Below are 17,895 nucleotides of genomic sequence, written 5' to 3' on the forward strand. Positions count from 1 at the left end.
CGTTTTGTTAGACTTAAAAACCAGACGTTTACAGGCACATTTTGTATGGAATGTTAAAAAATCGGAATAGAATCAAAATCTCCCAAAAAATCAACATAAGGGTTTTTGTCAATATTGCCCACCCCTAAAATGAATACATAATATAAATGTCATTTAAAGATGGCAATGTCAATGTTTTGTAATAATTTGAAATAAGGTTAGTAAAGTATAATTAAAAGGTGATAATAAGCTTTAGTTATTATGTTACAAGAACTATTATGTGTGAAGTACATGTATGTTTTTGTTTTGGTAATAATTTGATATAAGGTTAGTAAACAAAAATGTTAAGGTGTTAATAAGCACTAGTTATTAGGTTTTAAGAACTATTATGTGTGAAGTACATGTAGAATTCTTTTTAGTGTTGGTAATAATGTAAGAAGGTTAGTAAACTATAATTTTAAGGTGTTAATAAGCACTAGTTATTAGATTATAAAAACATTTAAGGCTGGAAGTATATATTTTAAGCATTTATCATTTGCTTATTGGAAATGGAGTGCTTATTAACGCCCTATGAATAATTTACTAAAGAATCTTATTGTAAAGCGTTACACTTAGACATCTATAGTGCGCAAAGCAGAAGTGAATGGGGACGTGTAGTACAGTCTGAAATGTAGTAAAGATTACACAGATAGATGACGTGTTTTAATGCATTAATTGCTCACTCATTACTGTGGTATTTCTGTGAGGCGGCGATAAGACGGGAGGGGGCGTGGCTTTGAGGGAAAGGCTCGCGCTGACTCAAGGCGCAGTCAGAGCCGCTCCAGTGGCCGGACAAGGCGCGTCACGATGGGATCTCACTTCATCGCGCTGTCGCTAACGTTTGGTAAGTTACATTTGCACATTCAACAGTCTTAGCGACCCTTCTTTTCAGTTTTATCAGACTGATTTGTCTCAACACTAGATTTGCGTGCGTGAAAGTTTGAATAGCCTGCAGGAAAAGAGACTGGATGCATCCTTTCTGTCTTTCATTGCTTCTTTACACTACTACTGTATTATTGGTTATTTATGTTATTTATTACCTGTTCTTATTCCTTATATCTGGCCATTTTACTGTCAGAAGTGGACTAACAATTCCATAAAATGGTATTTGTGTAGGTGTTCAAATTAAATGTTGTTACTCCAATGTCATAGTGTTCTCTACTTTTGAAAGTAGTAAGTAAATGTTCAGTTGCTTATTACTACATCACGTTTGTTGTTTTTTGTCAACAATAGCCTAAACTGCTGCTGCCTCTGCTCCTACACCTTTTTGTCTCTGTCCTGCTACAGATTATTATACTATTACTACTGTACTGCTAGAGTGTAAGTACTATATCAAAGACATTTTCTGCAGAGAATATTTAGACTTCCTCAAAGAACATTTTATTCAAACAATGTAAACCTCTTGAGTATGTTTGCAGTGATCTGGTTACACTTTTCTTAAATCCCCTGTTGCATTGGTGCGGATGCCAGACTTATGCTGTAATGCTGTTCATTTTAAGCTTTTGAATTGAACAGATGTTCTCAATGACATGAAAATAATTACCTCTTGATCTCTTTTGACTATTTGCAAATATTCAACAGTGCAGAAGTTAATGTTTCCCTTCCAAATTCAATCAATTAGGAGTCAGTTTTATCCACATTTTTGTTGTGTTAGTCCTTATGTAAAACAACAGAGCAGCGGTGTACACTTGTTGCAGTGTAGACCTGATTTAGAACTGGCTACTCTAAAAAAGGCCTAATATTTATGTGGCACTGGATCCGTTTATTGAACTGCAGACTTCATATTGTGCCAGCTCCATTACCTTTTGTTCCTGAAAGATGCCGCCAGAAACCTCTTACTGTCACGTGAATCAATAAGCATGGTGTATGGAGGGGAAGTAAGCTTGAATCCATCATCGACCTTGTCACTTTTTGTCGCTTGCTGTTTTTAATCTCCCGAGGTTTTATAATTGCGTTTGTTTGTTCTTGTACAGTTTGTCTCGTGCAGAGCTTGAGTTCGCTGTCTCTGAGACATTATGAGATTGTTAAACCTCTGAAACTTCAGCACAGAACAAAGAGAAGTCTAACTGACAAACAGGTAATCACTATTTGTTTTATCTGCGTTTTCCTACAACCGACAAGAGCTTCATATTTATTCTTTTCTGTTAGGTTTATCCTGATGTGGTGCAATATCAACTAGCAATCGAAGGAGAAAATCACACAATACATTTGGAGAAAAACAGGTAACTGCGAATATATATATATGCGAATATATGCAATTATCTGGACAATATAACGTCAGCAAATGATAAAATATGTCGCGGTTTTAACTGGTCTTGTGTACTAAACCCTGTAGGGCTACAACTAACAATCATTTTGGGAATCGATTAGTCTAGCAATTATTCCTATTAATCGATTAGTTGTTTAGAATGTAAAAGTTATGTGATAAAAAGAGTTTTACTAAAGTTGACCCAGATAAAGCTGAATGGAAGCCTTTTGAGGAGAGTTCATTTATGGACAAGGGAGTGTTTTAATCAAATACACTAGATTTTGAAGAAACTCTTGGTTGACTATAGACATGTCCAATCAACCGAGTAGTTGACTTAAAGGACTAAAAAAGACTAAAACTGCACAGGAGTTTATGCAAATATTAGATCAAACTCCTTATTCATTCTAAACTCAGCCCTACTAGAATTACTCATTTCCCAAACCGTTTTCATGCAATCACAGCTCAATTTGAGTCATAAAACCTATTTTCTCAGTTCGTGGCATGTTTTAGAACCAATTGTATAGACCAGTTAACGATTATTCGATTACTAAATTAGTTGACAGTTATTTCAACCATTGATTAAGTTGCGATTAATTGATTAAGTTGTTAGCTGCCCAATAACTGTCGCTTTGACCTCAACAAACCTTTGACCTCGGAAATGAAATGTGATTCTCGCAACGTTTCAGTCTTATGTTACTGCTCCTGGACCTGTTTGAAATATGCCTAACGTTTGTCCCGAGGAGAATTACAAGTAGATATTATTCTACCCCAATATATGTCATTTCTTTAGGCATCTTATTGGGAGAGACTTCACTGAAACACATTATACAGAAGATGGAAAACGGGTGACGACTTCTACGCATGAGGTAAGATTCCTAGACGACTCGGCACTGTGTCATAGCAATAAAGTTTATAGTTTACGTTTTTAGTGAGTTCATATCCCCCAAAGCTGTTTTATACATCCAGAAAAGGGTCAGTAGGAGTTTTTCCCTCCAGTTAGTTAGATAGAAGTTTATAAAGTAGCGTCTTGCTCGAGGACACATTATGCATTGCCTGTAGCTACTGGGTAATGGTTGTTTTCAGATTCTAGATGATGAAATTCACCCAGATTTTATATTTGTTATTATTCATATTTACTAAGTGTTTGAACTTGCAATATCTCAACATAAATGTGCATATTGGCTATAGTAATTCTACATTTACCCATCTCGATCTTGACATATATAATGCTTTTGGTTCATGTATAATTTGCACTTTCAGTCAGATGCCCTCCCTGACTTAATGACAATACAACCTTTGTGTTACTAGATTCTGACTTCTTAAATCAGGGGTGTCCAAACTTATTTCACCAAGGGCCGCATTTTGAAACTTGTTGTTTGGCAGAGGGCCACAAACAACCAGACAATGTCAAATTTGTCATATAACAAAGCATTTTACATTGTTTTGATTCCTCCACACCTTTAATAATACATGAAACATTAATATTAGTTTGGTATAATGTCAAAATGCTTGAATTTTTCCCAATTAACTGTAAGTTTTAATACTTTTTGATGTTTGGACCAACTTAGCTGGAAGCCGGAGGGCCGACAAAAATTGGTCTGAGGGCCGCATTTGGCCCCCGGGCCGTAGTTTGGACATGCCTGTCTTAAATGGTAGATTAATTCTGGTCAGAGAAAATCATTTTACATTATATTGCAACTTCAGATTCTTATCAATTTGGCTTTGCGTCATGAAGCTTTGGATGTTTTACTCGATTCCTTCAAGATTCAAATCAGCAGTTTCCTTGTAGATATTCCTCCCTCAGTCCAGAAACATAAAAGATGAGAATGACTGTTACTCACACGCTACGTTAAAGTGAATTTAAAATAACATCATATCATCATCGTTTGTTATCAGTGAAAGAGGCGTTATTTATTGTGTGTAACACGTGTAGTCTTAAGCGGAGCAGAAATGCCATTCTAACCTGAGTCACAAATACATTAAGATACAACACAAAGAGAGTCTTTGTGCGCCTCGACTGTGAGCACAATGTGTAGCTGATGTTAGGAATGTTTTCTCTCAACTAATCTATACTTTTGTGTAGGAGCACTGTTATTATCACGGCCGGATTGAGGGGATGCTTGACTCCTCGGTGAGCGTGGGGATTTGCTCAGGAATAAGGTGAGTTTACTGCACGACATAAGTCACTTCCTCTTTTTGGTATTTTGGTTTTGGTGACAGGAAATAAAATGTGGTAACAGCTGGTACATTGCAATATTTCTATCTATCTGTAATTTAAATTGTATGCTTTTTAAAGTCCCTTAGGGCTGTTTGATTTTGGAAAGAAAAATAAATCACGATTACTTGAGTCAAAAGTAAATTGTGAAAATGTGCATGCACTGTCAAACTGTTTACCTGTTTATACGTCATACTTCATTATTAAGGCCACTGTAGATAAGACCTGTGTGATTATTTGTTGTTTTGTCCCAGATTTATTTGAATTAATTGGAGCAATTATTTTATAGTTTAAATATGATTCATTGCAAAGTGAATATTGCTTGTAATTTACATACATTTTGCAAAATTCCTCCAAAATTCAACTACCAGTGCAACAAAAAATCTTCTATAAATTATGTATAGTTTTAGGGTGCTTTGTTTGAGCCTATTTTAGTCCGGATATAGACTTGCTTTTGTCCGGCACTACTCCTGGACCTGGTCTGGTTCAGGTTTAGTCACTGCATACACTACTGGTAGTTGTTTTTCCACGAAGCAAAATCATAACAGAAGTTGTCTCACAGGGCTGCACAAAAATGTTGATTTTACAAGCACCATTTAAAAACAAACAAACAATGAAACAGTCACTTGTGAAAAATAGAGAACATCCATCCATCCATCCATCTTCTGCCGCTTTATCCGGGGCCGGGTCGCGGGGGCAGCAGTCTGAGCAGGGACTCCCAGACTTCCTTCTCCCCAGACACTTCCTCCAACTCCTCCGGGGGGATCCCGAGGCGTTCCCAGGCCAGCCGAGAGACATAGTCTCTCCAGCGTGTCCTGGGTCTTCCCCGGGGCCTCTTCCCGGTGGGACATGCCTGAAACACCTCCCGAGGGAGGCGCCCAGGAGGCATCCGGAACAGATGCCCGAGCCACCTCAGCTGGCTCCTCTCGACGTGGAGGAGCAGTGGCTCTACTCCGAGCTCCCCCCGTGTGGCCGAGCTCCTCACCTTATCTCTAAGGGAGCGCCCAGCCACACGGCGGAGGAAACTCATTCTTTCGGTCACTGCCCAAAGCTCATGACCATAGGTGAGGTCAGAACGTAGACCGACCGGTAAATAGAGAGCTTTGCCTTTCGGCTCAGCTCCCTCTTCACCACAACAGTCCGATGCAGCGACTGCATCACTGCAGCCGCTGCACCGATCCGCCTGTCGATCTCACGCTCCATCCTTCCCTCACTCGTGAACAAGACCCCGAGATACTTGAACTCCTCCACTTGGGGCAAGGACTCCCCACCCACCTGGAGAGGACAAGCCACCTTTTTCCGGTCGAGAACCATGGGCTCGGATTTGGAGGTGCTGATTCTCATCCCAGCCGCTTCACACTCGGCTGCAAACCGTCCCAGTGCATGTTGCAGGTCCGGGTTTGATGGAGCCATCAGGACAACATTGTCTGCAAACAGCAGAGATGAGATCCTGTGGTCCCCAAACCGGACACCCTCCGACCCCTGACTGCGCCTAGAAATTCTGTCCATAAAAATTATGAACAGAACCGGTGACAAAGGGCAGCCCTGGCGGAGTCCAACATGCACTGGGAACAGGTCTGACTTACTGCCGGCAATGCGAACACAGCTCCTGCTCCGGTCATACAGGGACCGGACAGCCCTGAGCAAAGGGCCCCGGACCCCGTACTCCCGGAGCACCCCCCAAAGGACCCAGATCCACAAAGCACATGTGGACTGGTTGGGCAAACTCCCATGAACCCTCGAGCACCCGATGGAGGGTATAGAGCTGGTCCAGTGTTCCACGCCCGGGACGAAAACCACTCTGCTCCTCCTGAATCCAAGGTTCGACTATCGGTCGGATTCTCCTCTCCAGTACCTTGGAATAGACCTTACCTGGGAGGCTGAGGAGTGTGATCCCTCTGTAGTTGGAACACACCCTCCGGTCCCCCTTCTTGAACAGAGGGACCACCACCCCGGTCTACCAGTCCAGAGGCCATGAGAGAGAACATGGTCCACTCGGACTCAAGAGTCCCCAGCCTCCCCCGGGACATGGGAGAAGCTCTCCCGGAGGTGCGAGTTGAATACCCTACTGACAGAGGGCTCCACTAGACGCTCCCAACAGACCCTCACAATGCGCTTGGGTCTGCCAAGTCTGTCCGGCTTCCTCCTCCGCCAGCGGATCCAACTCACCACCAGGTGGTGATCGGTTGACAACTCTGCCCCTCTCTTCACCCGAGTGTCCAAGACACGCGGCCGGAGGTCTGATGACACGACAACAAAGTCGATCATTGACCTCCGGCCTAGGGTGTCCTGGTGCCATGTGCACTGATGAACACCCTTGTGCTTGAACATGGTGTTCGTTATGGACAATCCGTGGCTAGCACAGAAGTCCAATAACTGAACACCGCTCGGGTTCAGATCGGGGAAGCTGTTCTTCCCGATCACCCCTCTCCAGGTGTCACTGTCATTGCCCACGTGGGCGTTGAAGTCCCCCAGTAGAACAACGGAGTCCCCGGTCGGTGCACTGTCCAGTACCCCTCCCAAGGACTCCAAGAAGGCCGGGTACTCTGCACTGCTGTTCGGCCCGTAGGCCGCCACAACAGTGAGAGACCTGTCCCCCACCTGAAGGCGGAGGGACGCGACCCTCTCGTTCACCGGGGTAAACTCCAACACGTGGCGGCTGAGCTGAGGGGCTATCAGCAAGCCCACACCAGCCCGCCGCCTCTCCCCGCGGGCAACACCAGAGAAGTGGAGCGTCCAGCCCCTCTCGAGGAGATGGGTTCCAGAGCCCAAACTGTGCGTGGAGGTGAGGCTGACTATATCTAGTCGGTATCGCTCAACCTCCCGCACAAGCTCAGGCTCTTTCCCCCCCAGCGAGGTGACATTCCATGTCCCCAGAGTTAGTCTCTGTGTCTGGAGATCTGGTCGCCGAGGCCCCTGCCGTCGACTGCCGCCCAGATCTCTCTGCACCGGCCCCTTATGGATTCTCCTGCGGGTGGTGGGCCCACGGGAGGGCGGCCCCACGTCGTTCTTTCGGGCTGTGCCCGGCCGGGCCCCGTGGGGTAAGACCCGGCCACCAGGCGCTCGCCATGGAGCACCCATCCCAGGCCTGGCTCCGGGATGGGGCCCCGGTGACGCCGATCCGGGCGACGTAAACTGCCTTGTTCGTGTTGTCATCATAGGGGGCTTCTGAACCGATCTTTGTCTGACCCGTCACCTAGGACATGTTTGCCTTGGGAGACCCTACCAGGGGCATGAAGCCCCCAACAACATTGCTCCCGGGATCATTCGGGCACTCAAACCCCTCCACCACGTTAAGGTGTCGGTTCAAGGAGAAGAAAAAAAAAAGAGAACAGATTAACCAATTTAAAACATCTTGAGATATGACTCCTGTTGGAGGACTTGAGTTAGAGGCAGTTAACGAAGCTACTGGCATAATGTACAATAATGATAATAATAATAATGCTAATAATAATGCTCATAACTAAAACAACACATTTGCATCTACTAAATAAATCTACAATAAAACAGTGTCCTGCAGAGACATTACACATTTAAAAAGAGCGAATCTGACACCAGGAGGAACACTGGTGATATGGATTTACGCTACAGGGCAAAATAAATAATTGCATTCTTATTTTTGTAAACTCATGAACAGTTTTCCAATACAAGATGGGCTATGAATCACTGTAAACTTGTTATTAACTTCAGGCATAGATATTTACTAACTTCAGGCATAGATATATCATATAGCATTTATAGATTGTTGTTTTTTCCGCCCCTCACTCTAGTGGCTTTGTGAGAGCGCGGCAGCGGTTGTATCTGATTGAGCCGCTGGGCCAGTCCGATGAGAGCGAACACACCGTTTACCTGCACAAAGACTCACCTGGATCCTCAAACAGCAGCACAGCCCTGTACGATCTGGACCAGGACCCAGAACCCAGACTGGCCGGACTCTTCAGGTCCAAATCCTGGGTACTTTTCATTATGACTTTACAACAATAGATATCGTTTATATTTTGGACACAGATGTTCATACTCAAGATCAAGTTTGTCTATAAAGCACTTGCTGACCAATTTGGACATAAAACAGTATTATAAATGTCATACATACTGATATATTTTGTACTAGTGATAACACATATGCATAATAATTGTATGCATTACAACTGGTATGGTGTTCAGGTTATTAATTTTATATTTTTATTTATTGAGTGCCAAGCAAGAAAATGTTTTAAAAAGTAATGAAATAGTTGTTTGGACATTTGGATTGTCTATGTTTTAAAGCATCCTATAGCGGATATATACAAGTCAAGTTTTTGTTTGGCATTACTTATTACAGTGTTTAACCTGCTGACCCACTTTTCGAACTTGTGCCTTCTCTTACAACGTTTTTCTTGCATAAGCCAACAAAGAAGTAAGACATTTGCGTTTCATTTTTCCTCTTTTCCTCTTTGTTTAGAAATCCAAACCGACTTCGGATCCGCAGCGTTTTGTTGAATTGTTTGTGGTTGTTGACAAAGCTGAGGTAAACTTCTTAACTCTCCTTCTTTCCATCTGCTAATGTCTCCCTTTTCCCATGTACTGTTCATGTTAATTGTTCTTTCATGCTTTAGTACCTACGATACGGCAGCCAAACCAAGTCTCGCATTCTCAGTGTTGTGAATCATGTTGACAAGGTAAAAAAATGTATTTATGATTTGCAAACATTAGATTGATGCCTTCAATATGCTCGAACGACAACGGCGCTCCGTCTCTGTTCGCAGGTTTATCGATCTATAAACACACGCATCGTACTCGTGGGGCTGGAGATTTGGACAAATGAAAACTTGATGGATGTCGACATAAGTTCTGAAATTACTCTCGACCATTTCCTTTTATGGCGACAAACAGATCTGCTAAAGAGGGTGAAGCATGACAATGCGCAGTTTGTGACGTGAGAATAATTCAAGTATATATCTGTATTATTGGTTTGTGTTCAAGTAAGGTATATAAAGAGGCTGGATTTGAATATCGAGAGGGTTAAAATGAATTGTCTTCAAACTGTCAAGATAGAGATGTTTTACCAAAGGAGCAAAATGAAAATTATATTCAAATATGTGTTCTCTGTTTGGATATTTCTTTCATGAATACAGTTATAACTCCCAGTCCTTCATCTGAGATATAAATATAATTAAATTTGAGGAGATTAATGCAGACTATTAAGGTTATAAAAGTTAACATTGAGCATGTATTAAATGTGCTTTACAGAGGGATGGACTTCGAAGGCGATACTGTTGGATTGGCCAACAAGTTTGCCATGTGCACAGAAAACTCAGGAGGTGTCAATCAGGTATTTAACGACGCCATTTTTCATCCAAAAATAAATGTATATGTTGCTCTGTCATTGATTTGACTGTCTCCCCTCAGGATCATCACAGAGACCCCATTGGCCTGGCCTCCACCATTGCTCATGAGATGGGGCATAATTTTGGCCTGTCCCACGACAGTCCGGACTGCGTGTGTGGTCCTTCTCTGAGCACCAACTGTGTGATGACTGACAAGCTCAGGTATTCACTTCAAAATACCATCTTAAACGTTATTAGGCCCAGGATGCCTTCTGTATTACTCACTTCCCATCTTTTGTCCTTTTGTATAGTCCCTATTCCCCTTTTATAACGATGCTCTTCTCAATGTAACATGGGACTAAGAGAGTAGAAAAGTAGTTTGAATAGAAGTCTTACAAAGTGAGAACAGTGATTAATTTGTAAATATGTAGTTAACAGAGCTATTTTGGGCAAATGTGACAGGCAAAATTACTGAAACATCAAATAATTATAATAATGCATTTGCTTTTAAAGAGTTTTTTGAACACTCAGAGATGCTTTACACAGTCAATCACACAAGGTTGTGGTAAATAACAAAAGTGGACTGACAAAAGTAAGGCTGCTGCTCTGCCTCAACATCCCCCCGGTGACCACCACCAATCACTCATCCACACGTCCTATTCATTCATAGGAAAGGTGAGTGTCTTTTCACACAGGATGTGCCAGTACATCATGTGCACTCGTCTGACCTGGGATCAAACCATCGACCTTTGAGTTGAGAGTGAATGCTCTACTGCTCAGTTACACATTATCCTGATAATCCTGATGATCTTCCAGACATATTTTCTAAAGTTTTAGAGCCTTGGAATCCAACCAGAGTCACTTAAAATCTGAATTGTTAGTACCAAGATAGATAAATGGAGAGAAAAACTTTCTCCAAATCAGGAGGAAATGTTCAAAGGTTGTTCACAGGAAGTCCCCCAATGTGAAACATCACTTTGAATGATGTTGTAGTTGATGTCATCTTTCTAAGAATCTGTTCTCAATCTCTCCTCAGGACAGGAAGTCAGTCGTTCCCAGAGTTGTTCAGCAGCTGCAGCGAGGGGCAGCTGACTGAGTTTTTGGTTCGAGCGCGTCCCAACTGCTTACACAAACCCTCCCTCTCTCAGGCCATAGTGACCGGCCCACGCTGCGGTAACGCCCTGGTGGACCCCGGGGAGGACTGCGACTGCGGGACGGTGGAGGTAACAGCTGGTCTGGGGCTCAGAGACAGGAAAGATAAGGTTTCCTGTGGAGAGATACTAGAGAGGTTTCCTCTGTAAGTGATTTTACAGCAGTATGGCGTTTTATCCTTAAAAAGCCAAACGCATACTGTAAAATTTAAAATCCAGAGGTTGGATAAGAAACTTGAGGCTTTCACTTCAACTTTTAGTAATAGGGTCACATTTGTTTTCACAATGCTATATTTTCAACTTATTTATCCTCATCTACACTGTACAGAATGTGATGTATTGCTTCAGTTTAGAGTAGTTATTTTTTTTCTGGCTCATTATTTTATTCATTTTATTTATCATAAGGAGAACATGTAACAAAGGATAAAATATATACAAAAGGATGAACAAAGAGAAGCAAAACAACAAAAATCAATATCAATCTTTAAGACAATTTATCTCTCATTAAAGTTACTTTCTTATGTGTATTTATTTGCTCCAAGGACTATGCATATTAATAAAAATGACAACAACATGACCACAACTACTTAAAGGCACAGCATGTCTTTCTGGAGGTGGAAAGTTACCTGCATTCGTCCATGAAAATAGAAAATTAAAACCATACTTTGGAACATCCTTCTTTGAGATGGATGCATTTTATGACATAATGTGGAATATTATAGCTATCTTGATTATTATAGTTAATGGAATGGCCTCCTCCAACATTCTCACAGTTTTTAAACATTTTCAGTGCAATAAAACCAACCAAAATGAAAACAAAAATGTCTAGTTTCTGACTAAAATGTCACGCACTGAGTAATATGGCATGATTTTGAGTACTGGTATTATTATTTTGGCTGCTCTTATCTGCCTTGGAGTTTCAGTTAGAGATTTCACAATACTCTTCTGCTCACATTCCTTATCGTGAACACAACATCTTGGCAGCGATCTGTACTGTTCCTGAACTCCAAGATTAAGGTGAACCTAAACACAGCATGTTTTTGTTAATGCAGGAATGTAAGAATCCGTGTTGCGACCCATCGACGTGCCGCCTGACGTTTGGATCCCAGTGCGCTCATGGACAGTGCTGCGAAAACTGCCAGGTACAGACCAAGACTTTACTGTTGTCCAGAACGCGGAGGGTCATGTCTCACGAACAAACAATCTTATTAAGAATTGAAAGGGGAAGTCTGACGATAAGTTTCTGAAGAAAGGAGAAGGGCATAGGGCAGAAGTCTGCAGTGTTCAGACTTTTGAGGTTGCGGGTGGCTGGAGCCTATCCCAGTGACTTTGGGCCTTAGGCGGGGCACACCCTGGACAGGGGCCAGCTCATCGCAGGGTTAACGTAGAGATATAAATGCACAGACAAACATTCCCTCTCACATTCATTCACTAGAGCCAATTTACAGTTGCAAATTGACCTAATACATGAACATTCTGACTATTCTTTATGTTACATTGCAATTTTTAAAAGTCTGTATTGTTTCGATTTAAAAATTAATATTGAAAGCTATTTTAATTTGTTTATAATAATGCAAAGTAACAATTGTGATTCTTTTTTTGACTCTTATAGTTCAAGGATCAATCAATCATTTACTTATCTCTAATAAGATAAGATAAGATATTCCTTTATTGTCCACACATGGGGAAATTTCATTGTTGCAACGCAGTAGATACAGAGGAAAAGGACAGATAACTTATAGGAAGTTTGAAAAACACTCTTAATAGAAGAACTCTTATAAACAAAACTCTTGTAAACAAAAACTCCTATAGACAAAACCTCTCATTTCTTAATAAGGAATGGAGGGGAAAAATAAAGATAAAATAAAATAAAAACAGCTAGCGTAAGTCAAGATAATACAATAATAATGGTAAAATAAACACTCTAGTTACATCAGTTATATGCACATGAATGTAACATTATTGCCTATTATTAAACCCTAATGAACCCTTTACCCCGATAGAATGCTTATTTTAATGTCTTAACACAATACCATTTTATTTCTGTTCTGTGTTTTCTAAAGCACTTCTCTGCCCCACCTCACTCTTTCTTCTCTTCTGTCTGTTTTCTCTGGAAATCCACCCATGTTATTAAATGTTAACCTACTCCCATAAGATCCCCATCTTAAAAGCCAGTTGGCCTCATTGTCAGTGGGCTGCGCAGAGAAAGGTCATAACATGCTGTGGACACACCCTGGATTTTAAAATAGTGGCTGGTGAAGGTTGTGAAGGCCGTCAAAGAGCAGTAAAAGTGGTGTAGCTGCCAGGGAAGAATGTTAAATAATAAAAGGAAACACAGGGTGATATCTGTATGTTACCACATCCTTCCTCAGAATGATAAACTCAAGGACTGGAAAAGGTGTTCTAAGAGCCATTATAAAATATACATGAAGTGCTATGCAAGTGCTGTAGCGTGGTGTAAAAAGACAGTATGACAAATGAATATATCGTTAATAAGTAATAGTAGTTTTAACTGGTTTTACTTCAGTATTTCTGATAAGCACTACTTGATTGAGCCATGTTTTTCTCTTACTTGAGTACAACTTGTGACTCCAGCCATCTCAGGACCCAGTATTTTAATAAAACATTTACGTCCCCACATTATATACCATGGATTCTGTTCATGTAATTAATATTCATTAGTCAGATTTGTGTCACATTCAGAATTCTCATGTTTTGAGGTTTATAATGTAGATATCTTTGTTATTATTGAACCTATCCACGTGAAACATAAACTGGCACAAATACGGATTAAGTTGTATTTAAGTTCTGTTTAATGAAAAATAATATTACTTTTAATCTCTCTAAGGACCCAGCTGTTTACTGTTATTGAAACACTTACTACTTATGACATCACTTTTGTGTTTTGTGTATTTTGTGTACATGTTAATCCTCTCATTGATTGAAGGGGTTTCATTCATCAAGCATTGACCTCTGTATTCAGTTCTGTATTTACTGGTGTATTTACTATACTTAAACTTTGCGTTACAGTTCAGACCAGTGGGGCGGGTGTGCAGGAGGGCGGTGGGTGAGTGTGACCTGCCGGAGTACTGCACAGGGGCGTCAGAGGTGTGTCCCGACGACAGTTTTGTGATGAACGGAAAACCCTGCTCCAACCTGGCATCTGGCTACTGCTACAACGGCCAATGCCCCACGCACCAGCAGCACTGTTGGAGGCTGTTTGGAAAAGGTACAGATCACTCTGGTTTGAATCAATCAGCCAATCAACCGTTATTTAGTACAACACAACTAACAGTGCAAAAAAACTACTATCGTATGTTACTAAGTGTTAAAAGCCAGTCTGAATAACTCAATGAACTCAAATGCTAAACAAAAATAATATGAATAAGCAATCATTCACTAGATTATATGCTAATAATGAAAGTAGATAAAATGTAACTGTTTGTGCACATCTTTCTACTCATCCACCATTGATGATTTTTCAAAAAAATATTAAATTGTTCAAAAATATTTTATACGTGCTTATTTCATTTATGTAGCTATTAATTATATTATAAATGTATCAAGTATTTTTGATATTATCATTGAATAAGTTAATGTTCCCCCCACAAAGTACTTAATTAAACAGCAAGGTCCCAAGCCTGGATACATTTTAAATAGAGTTGTATCTGCCAGTATAAAAAATGCTATTGGTAAGTTGCAAACAAGACATATTATTCTTTGTTATTAAGATGTCTGAAGGGGTGTCTTTATCATGTTTTATGTCTTCCGTTTGTGGAGCAGCAGCTAACACACAATTACTGTCCAGTTACCAAGAATTAAATGAATGGGCTTTTTCACTGGAAACAAAGTGTCTTTTACAAAAATCTCTGTTTAGACTTGTATTTGTTTCGTTCACAGAAAAATAATTGTATTTGCTTTAGGTGCTAGAGTTGCACATGACACTTGTTTTGACCTGAACAGACAGGGTCAGGAGGGAGCAAACTGTGGAATAAACACAGACGGCTCATACGCCCGTTGTACCTCAAAGTAAGCGTTTCATTTCACGTCTATTTTCAACTGTTGTGTGTGATGTTTGAACTAACCATACTTCAAACTTTTGCAGTAATCTGAAATGTGGATCTATATTTTGTGAAGACGGAGGCAACTCCATCACAGGGAAAAGGGCGGTGTTTACTGTCCGCTATTTAAAATGCAACATTGCTGTGGATGATGACAAGTCCAGAAATATTGACTTGGTCCCAAATGGAACCAAGTGTGGAACAGATAAGGTATAACTCCTCATCTGGCTTTTATGAATGAAGTCATTTGAATCAAACTAAACTTAATCATACTGTTTTTGTATAGGTTTGTGTAGACAACAAATGCCAGGACATCTCAGTTTATGGCACCTCGGATGATTGCTCCAAGAAATGTAACAATCATGGAGTGAGTAAACAGATTCAACTACAGCCACAACATTTTGATGACCGTTTAAAATGTGACTATATGAGCTTGTCTGTTACTGTAGGTGTGTAATCACAAAAGTGAGTGCCACTGCGACCCAGGCTGGGCTCCGCCGCACTGCAACATTCAATACGCAGACTTACCTCAAGGTATTACAGACTTCAATGGCTTATGTAGGAATGAGTGACATTAATGAAGAGAAATGTGAAAATAAGACATGCATGATCATGTCTGTATCACTGGTAGTCATTTTTCAGTCAAATACACCATCAACTGTCATTTTTCCTAAGAACTGATTTTCCAGTAATACACAATATGCTCATTTAGTACTTTAATCAGTGACTTGCTTGTTTTATCCCACGTCCAATGGGTAACTTAATAATCTATACCAATAAATCACATTAAAATAACATATACGCTTTAATACCCGGATAATAATTTTTTATAAGGTTCTATAAGTTAGGGTCTAGTGCCTTCAAAAGACTATTTGTGTTATACCATGATGCAAAAGTATGTAATTTGTGGTAAACATGTGGTTTGGATGTGTCCTGAATGTACAAAGTCCTGTTTGATATGTTTAAATGGTCTACGTCCCTCTCTGTGCCTCAGGTCAGGCTGCTGTGATCGCCGGAGTGTGCACCGTCGTCATCATCCTGCTCATAGTGGCTCTGGTCACAGGCCTCATCTGCTGCAAAAGAGACAACTCTAACAACTACATCTCTAAGAGCAAGAGGTAAAGCTCTCCAAGAGTTACTGAGTACAATCGTTTTGTCTCTGACTGAACATCGATGTGTCATTTGACAGGAAAGTGCACTCTGCGCTGGAAAAGCAGACCCCCATGTTTGACAAACCTAGTGTCAAAACTCGACCTGAGATCAGCCAGCCCACTCTGATGGAGTCCACCGCGGCTCAAGTTTGTACTCCTCTGTTTGTGTCCGCGCCCCCGATCCGACCGGCCCCTCTGGTCAGTGACACTACTCTCATGTTAACTGTCATGTTACAGCGGTGATATTTTACTGTTGTATGTTGTGTTTTTCAGCCTCCAAAGAAATCTCCTCCAGAGCCACCTACCTCTCTCAATGAGATGGTGAGTTTCGAACTGAACAGATGAAACATGGATTTTCGTATTAGAAAATTCAATAAATAAAGCTCTCTGTCCCACAGACCAAATCTCCGGCGAAGCCTTTGCCTCCTTTGAGTAAAACAGAGGTGAGACTTGTGTGTAGATATTTTATGGTACTTTTGTTTTTTCATGGCTCTGTTTTTTATATGGTGTGTAAAAAGTCCATAGTTGAAATGTTTTTGTCCAAAATAATTTAAAAAAAGGTTTATGAATATACTTTTAAATATTTTTTTTCGGAAATATTCCAGATTTCCATTACAATGTAAATAATTTCCTTCAAGTAAAAAATTCCCCCTTTTTCAGTTCAAAGTGAAGCCGAATCCTCCACGAGTTCCTCCAGGAAAACCACGACCTCCAGTTGCCCAGAAGAAGCCTAAAGAAAAATGTGATGGTTTTGTAGCTGCACATGACCAACAGTGATCCTCACTTTCAGTGGGAAAAAGGACATTTACTAAAAGCTTCAGCTGCTGGTGCAGGCTGGAATTCTGCTATTTTTTTTTAGAATAACATGTTGTTTGCACTTTGTATGACATGGAGCATGAAATTGCTTGTTTTTAGTCCTTAAAATATTTATTAAGTAGTTTTGCTGTGTTAAAGCCAGTTTGTGCCCTCTTATGGGTATTTTGTATGACTTGGCAGTTTACTTGAAGAGTGAACGGGATGGTACATATTGTATGGAGTACTTGTCGGATTGTGTATGTCCTGTTTGTTTTTAAGCCCTCACATGTGAGCCCTTACGGGAGCTGTGTTTTTACTGCAATTCATTTTGTATGAAATCAGTCACAGGGTCCAGACCTGGGAGGAGGTTTTTTTTTACAGGGATCTTCAAACCTCCTAATCGACCAGTGAGCTTCAGTGATGGGTGATAGCTTCCGTTTGTGTGGGACGGTCCCGGCTCCAGATAGATAGTCATGTGTTACATATGACTGATTACATTCTCTGTGTAAAGGTTATTTTCAACCTAATGAAGCCCCATGAGAGGGCCTTTTGTCTCAACAAATAAAGTTCACTTTATATCCGATCCTTGCGGTGCTGGTCATGTTGAAGCTTACACAATTTCATAGAGACGACATGTATCTGATGGATATTGTGTAACATTTTTGAACATGTGGGATTATTTTGAGCCGGTTTCATTCAACAGTTCATTCACACTTTATCAATATTTACAGATCTCCAAAGAGAGTCTGAGGAAGTGAGTCAGAGCTCTGCCCCACATCTGGGTTTACTGCAACAGTTACTAATTAAGTCATCTCAGAGCGGAAAAGATTTGAATGTATTTATAATGTCCTAAAATATAGATTCAAGAAATGCACGCCACATTTTGCGTATATATAAAACATTGCAATCCTTCAGGAATAGCATCACAGAACTCCGGCTTTCTAATTTCA

At 40.7% G+C, this 17,895-nt stretch overlaps 1 protein-coding gene across 1 annotated transcript; it reads left to right on the forward strand.

The window, feature by feature from the left end:
- Nucleotides 1-784: 784 nt before the first annotated feature.
- Nucleotides 785-17,528, forward strand: adam8b (ADAM metallopeptidase domain 8b). Its single transcript, XM_072456843.1, has 23 exons — nt 785-862; nt 1,992-2,095; nt 2,167-2,240; nt 3,057-3,132; nt 4,350-4,426; nt 8,252-8,435; nt 8,923-8,988; nt 9,077-9,139; nt 9,227-9,396; nt 9,711-9,792; nt 9,870-10,009; nt 10,824-11,010; nt 11,991-12,080; nt 13,969-14,167; nt 14,862-14,967; nt 15,044-15,209; nt 15,286-15,366; nt 15,449-15,533; nt 15,994-16,117; nt 16,189-16,348; nt 16,424-16,471; nt 16,549-16,593; nt 16,811-17,528. The coding sequence occupies exons 1-23, from the start codon at nt 826-828 to the stop codon at nt 16,925-16,927; spliced, it is 2,481 nt and encodes an 826-aa protein (XP_072312944.1). The 5' UTR covers nt 785-825; the 3' UTR covers nt 16,928-17,528.
- The last annotated feature ends 367 nt before the right edge of the window (nt 17,529-17,895 follow it).

This window comes from Eucyclogobius newberryi, unplaced genomic scaffold, assembly GCF_026437365.1.
Source record: "Eucyclogobius newberryi isolate DKJ021-1_F unplaced genomic scaffold, fEucNew1.0.hap1 SCAF_20, whole genome shotgun sequence".
Taxonomy (NCBI): Eukaryota; Metazoa; Chordata; class Actinopteri; order Gobiiformes; family Gobiidae; genus Eucyclogobius; species Eucyclogobius newberryi.

Bases quoted from the DNA above. Each gene is read 5' to 3' on its own strand.
- adam8b (XM_072456843.1), top strand. From the start codon at position 826: ATGGGATCTCACTTCATCGCGCTGTCGCTAACGTTTG. The intron at 16,472-16,548 runs GTGAGTTTCGAA...TCTGTCCCACAG, and splicing joins CTACCTCTCTCAATGAGATG to ACCAAATCTCCGGCGAAGCC. The intron at 16,594-16,810 runs GTGAGACTTGTG...CCCCTTTTTCAG, and splicing joins CTCCTTTGAGTAAAACAGAG to TTCAAAGTGAAGCCGAATCC.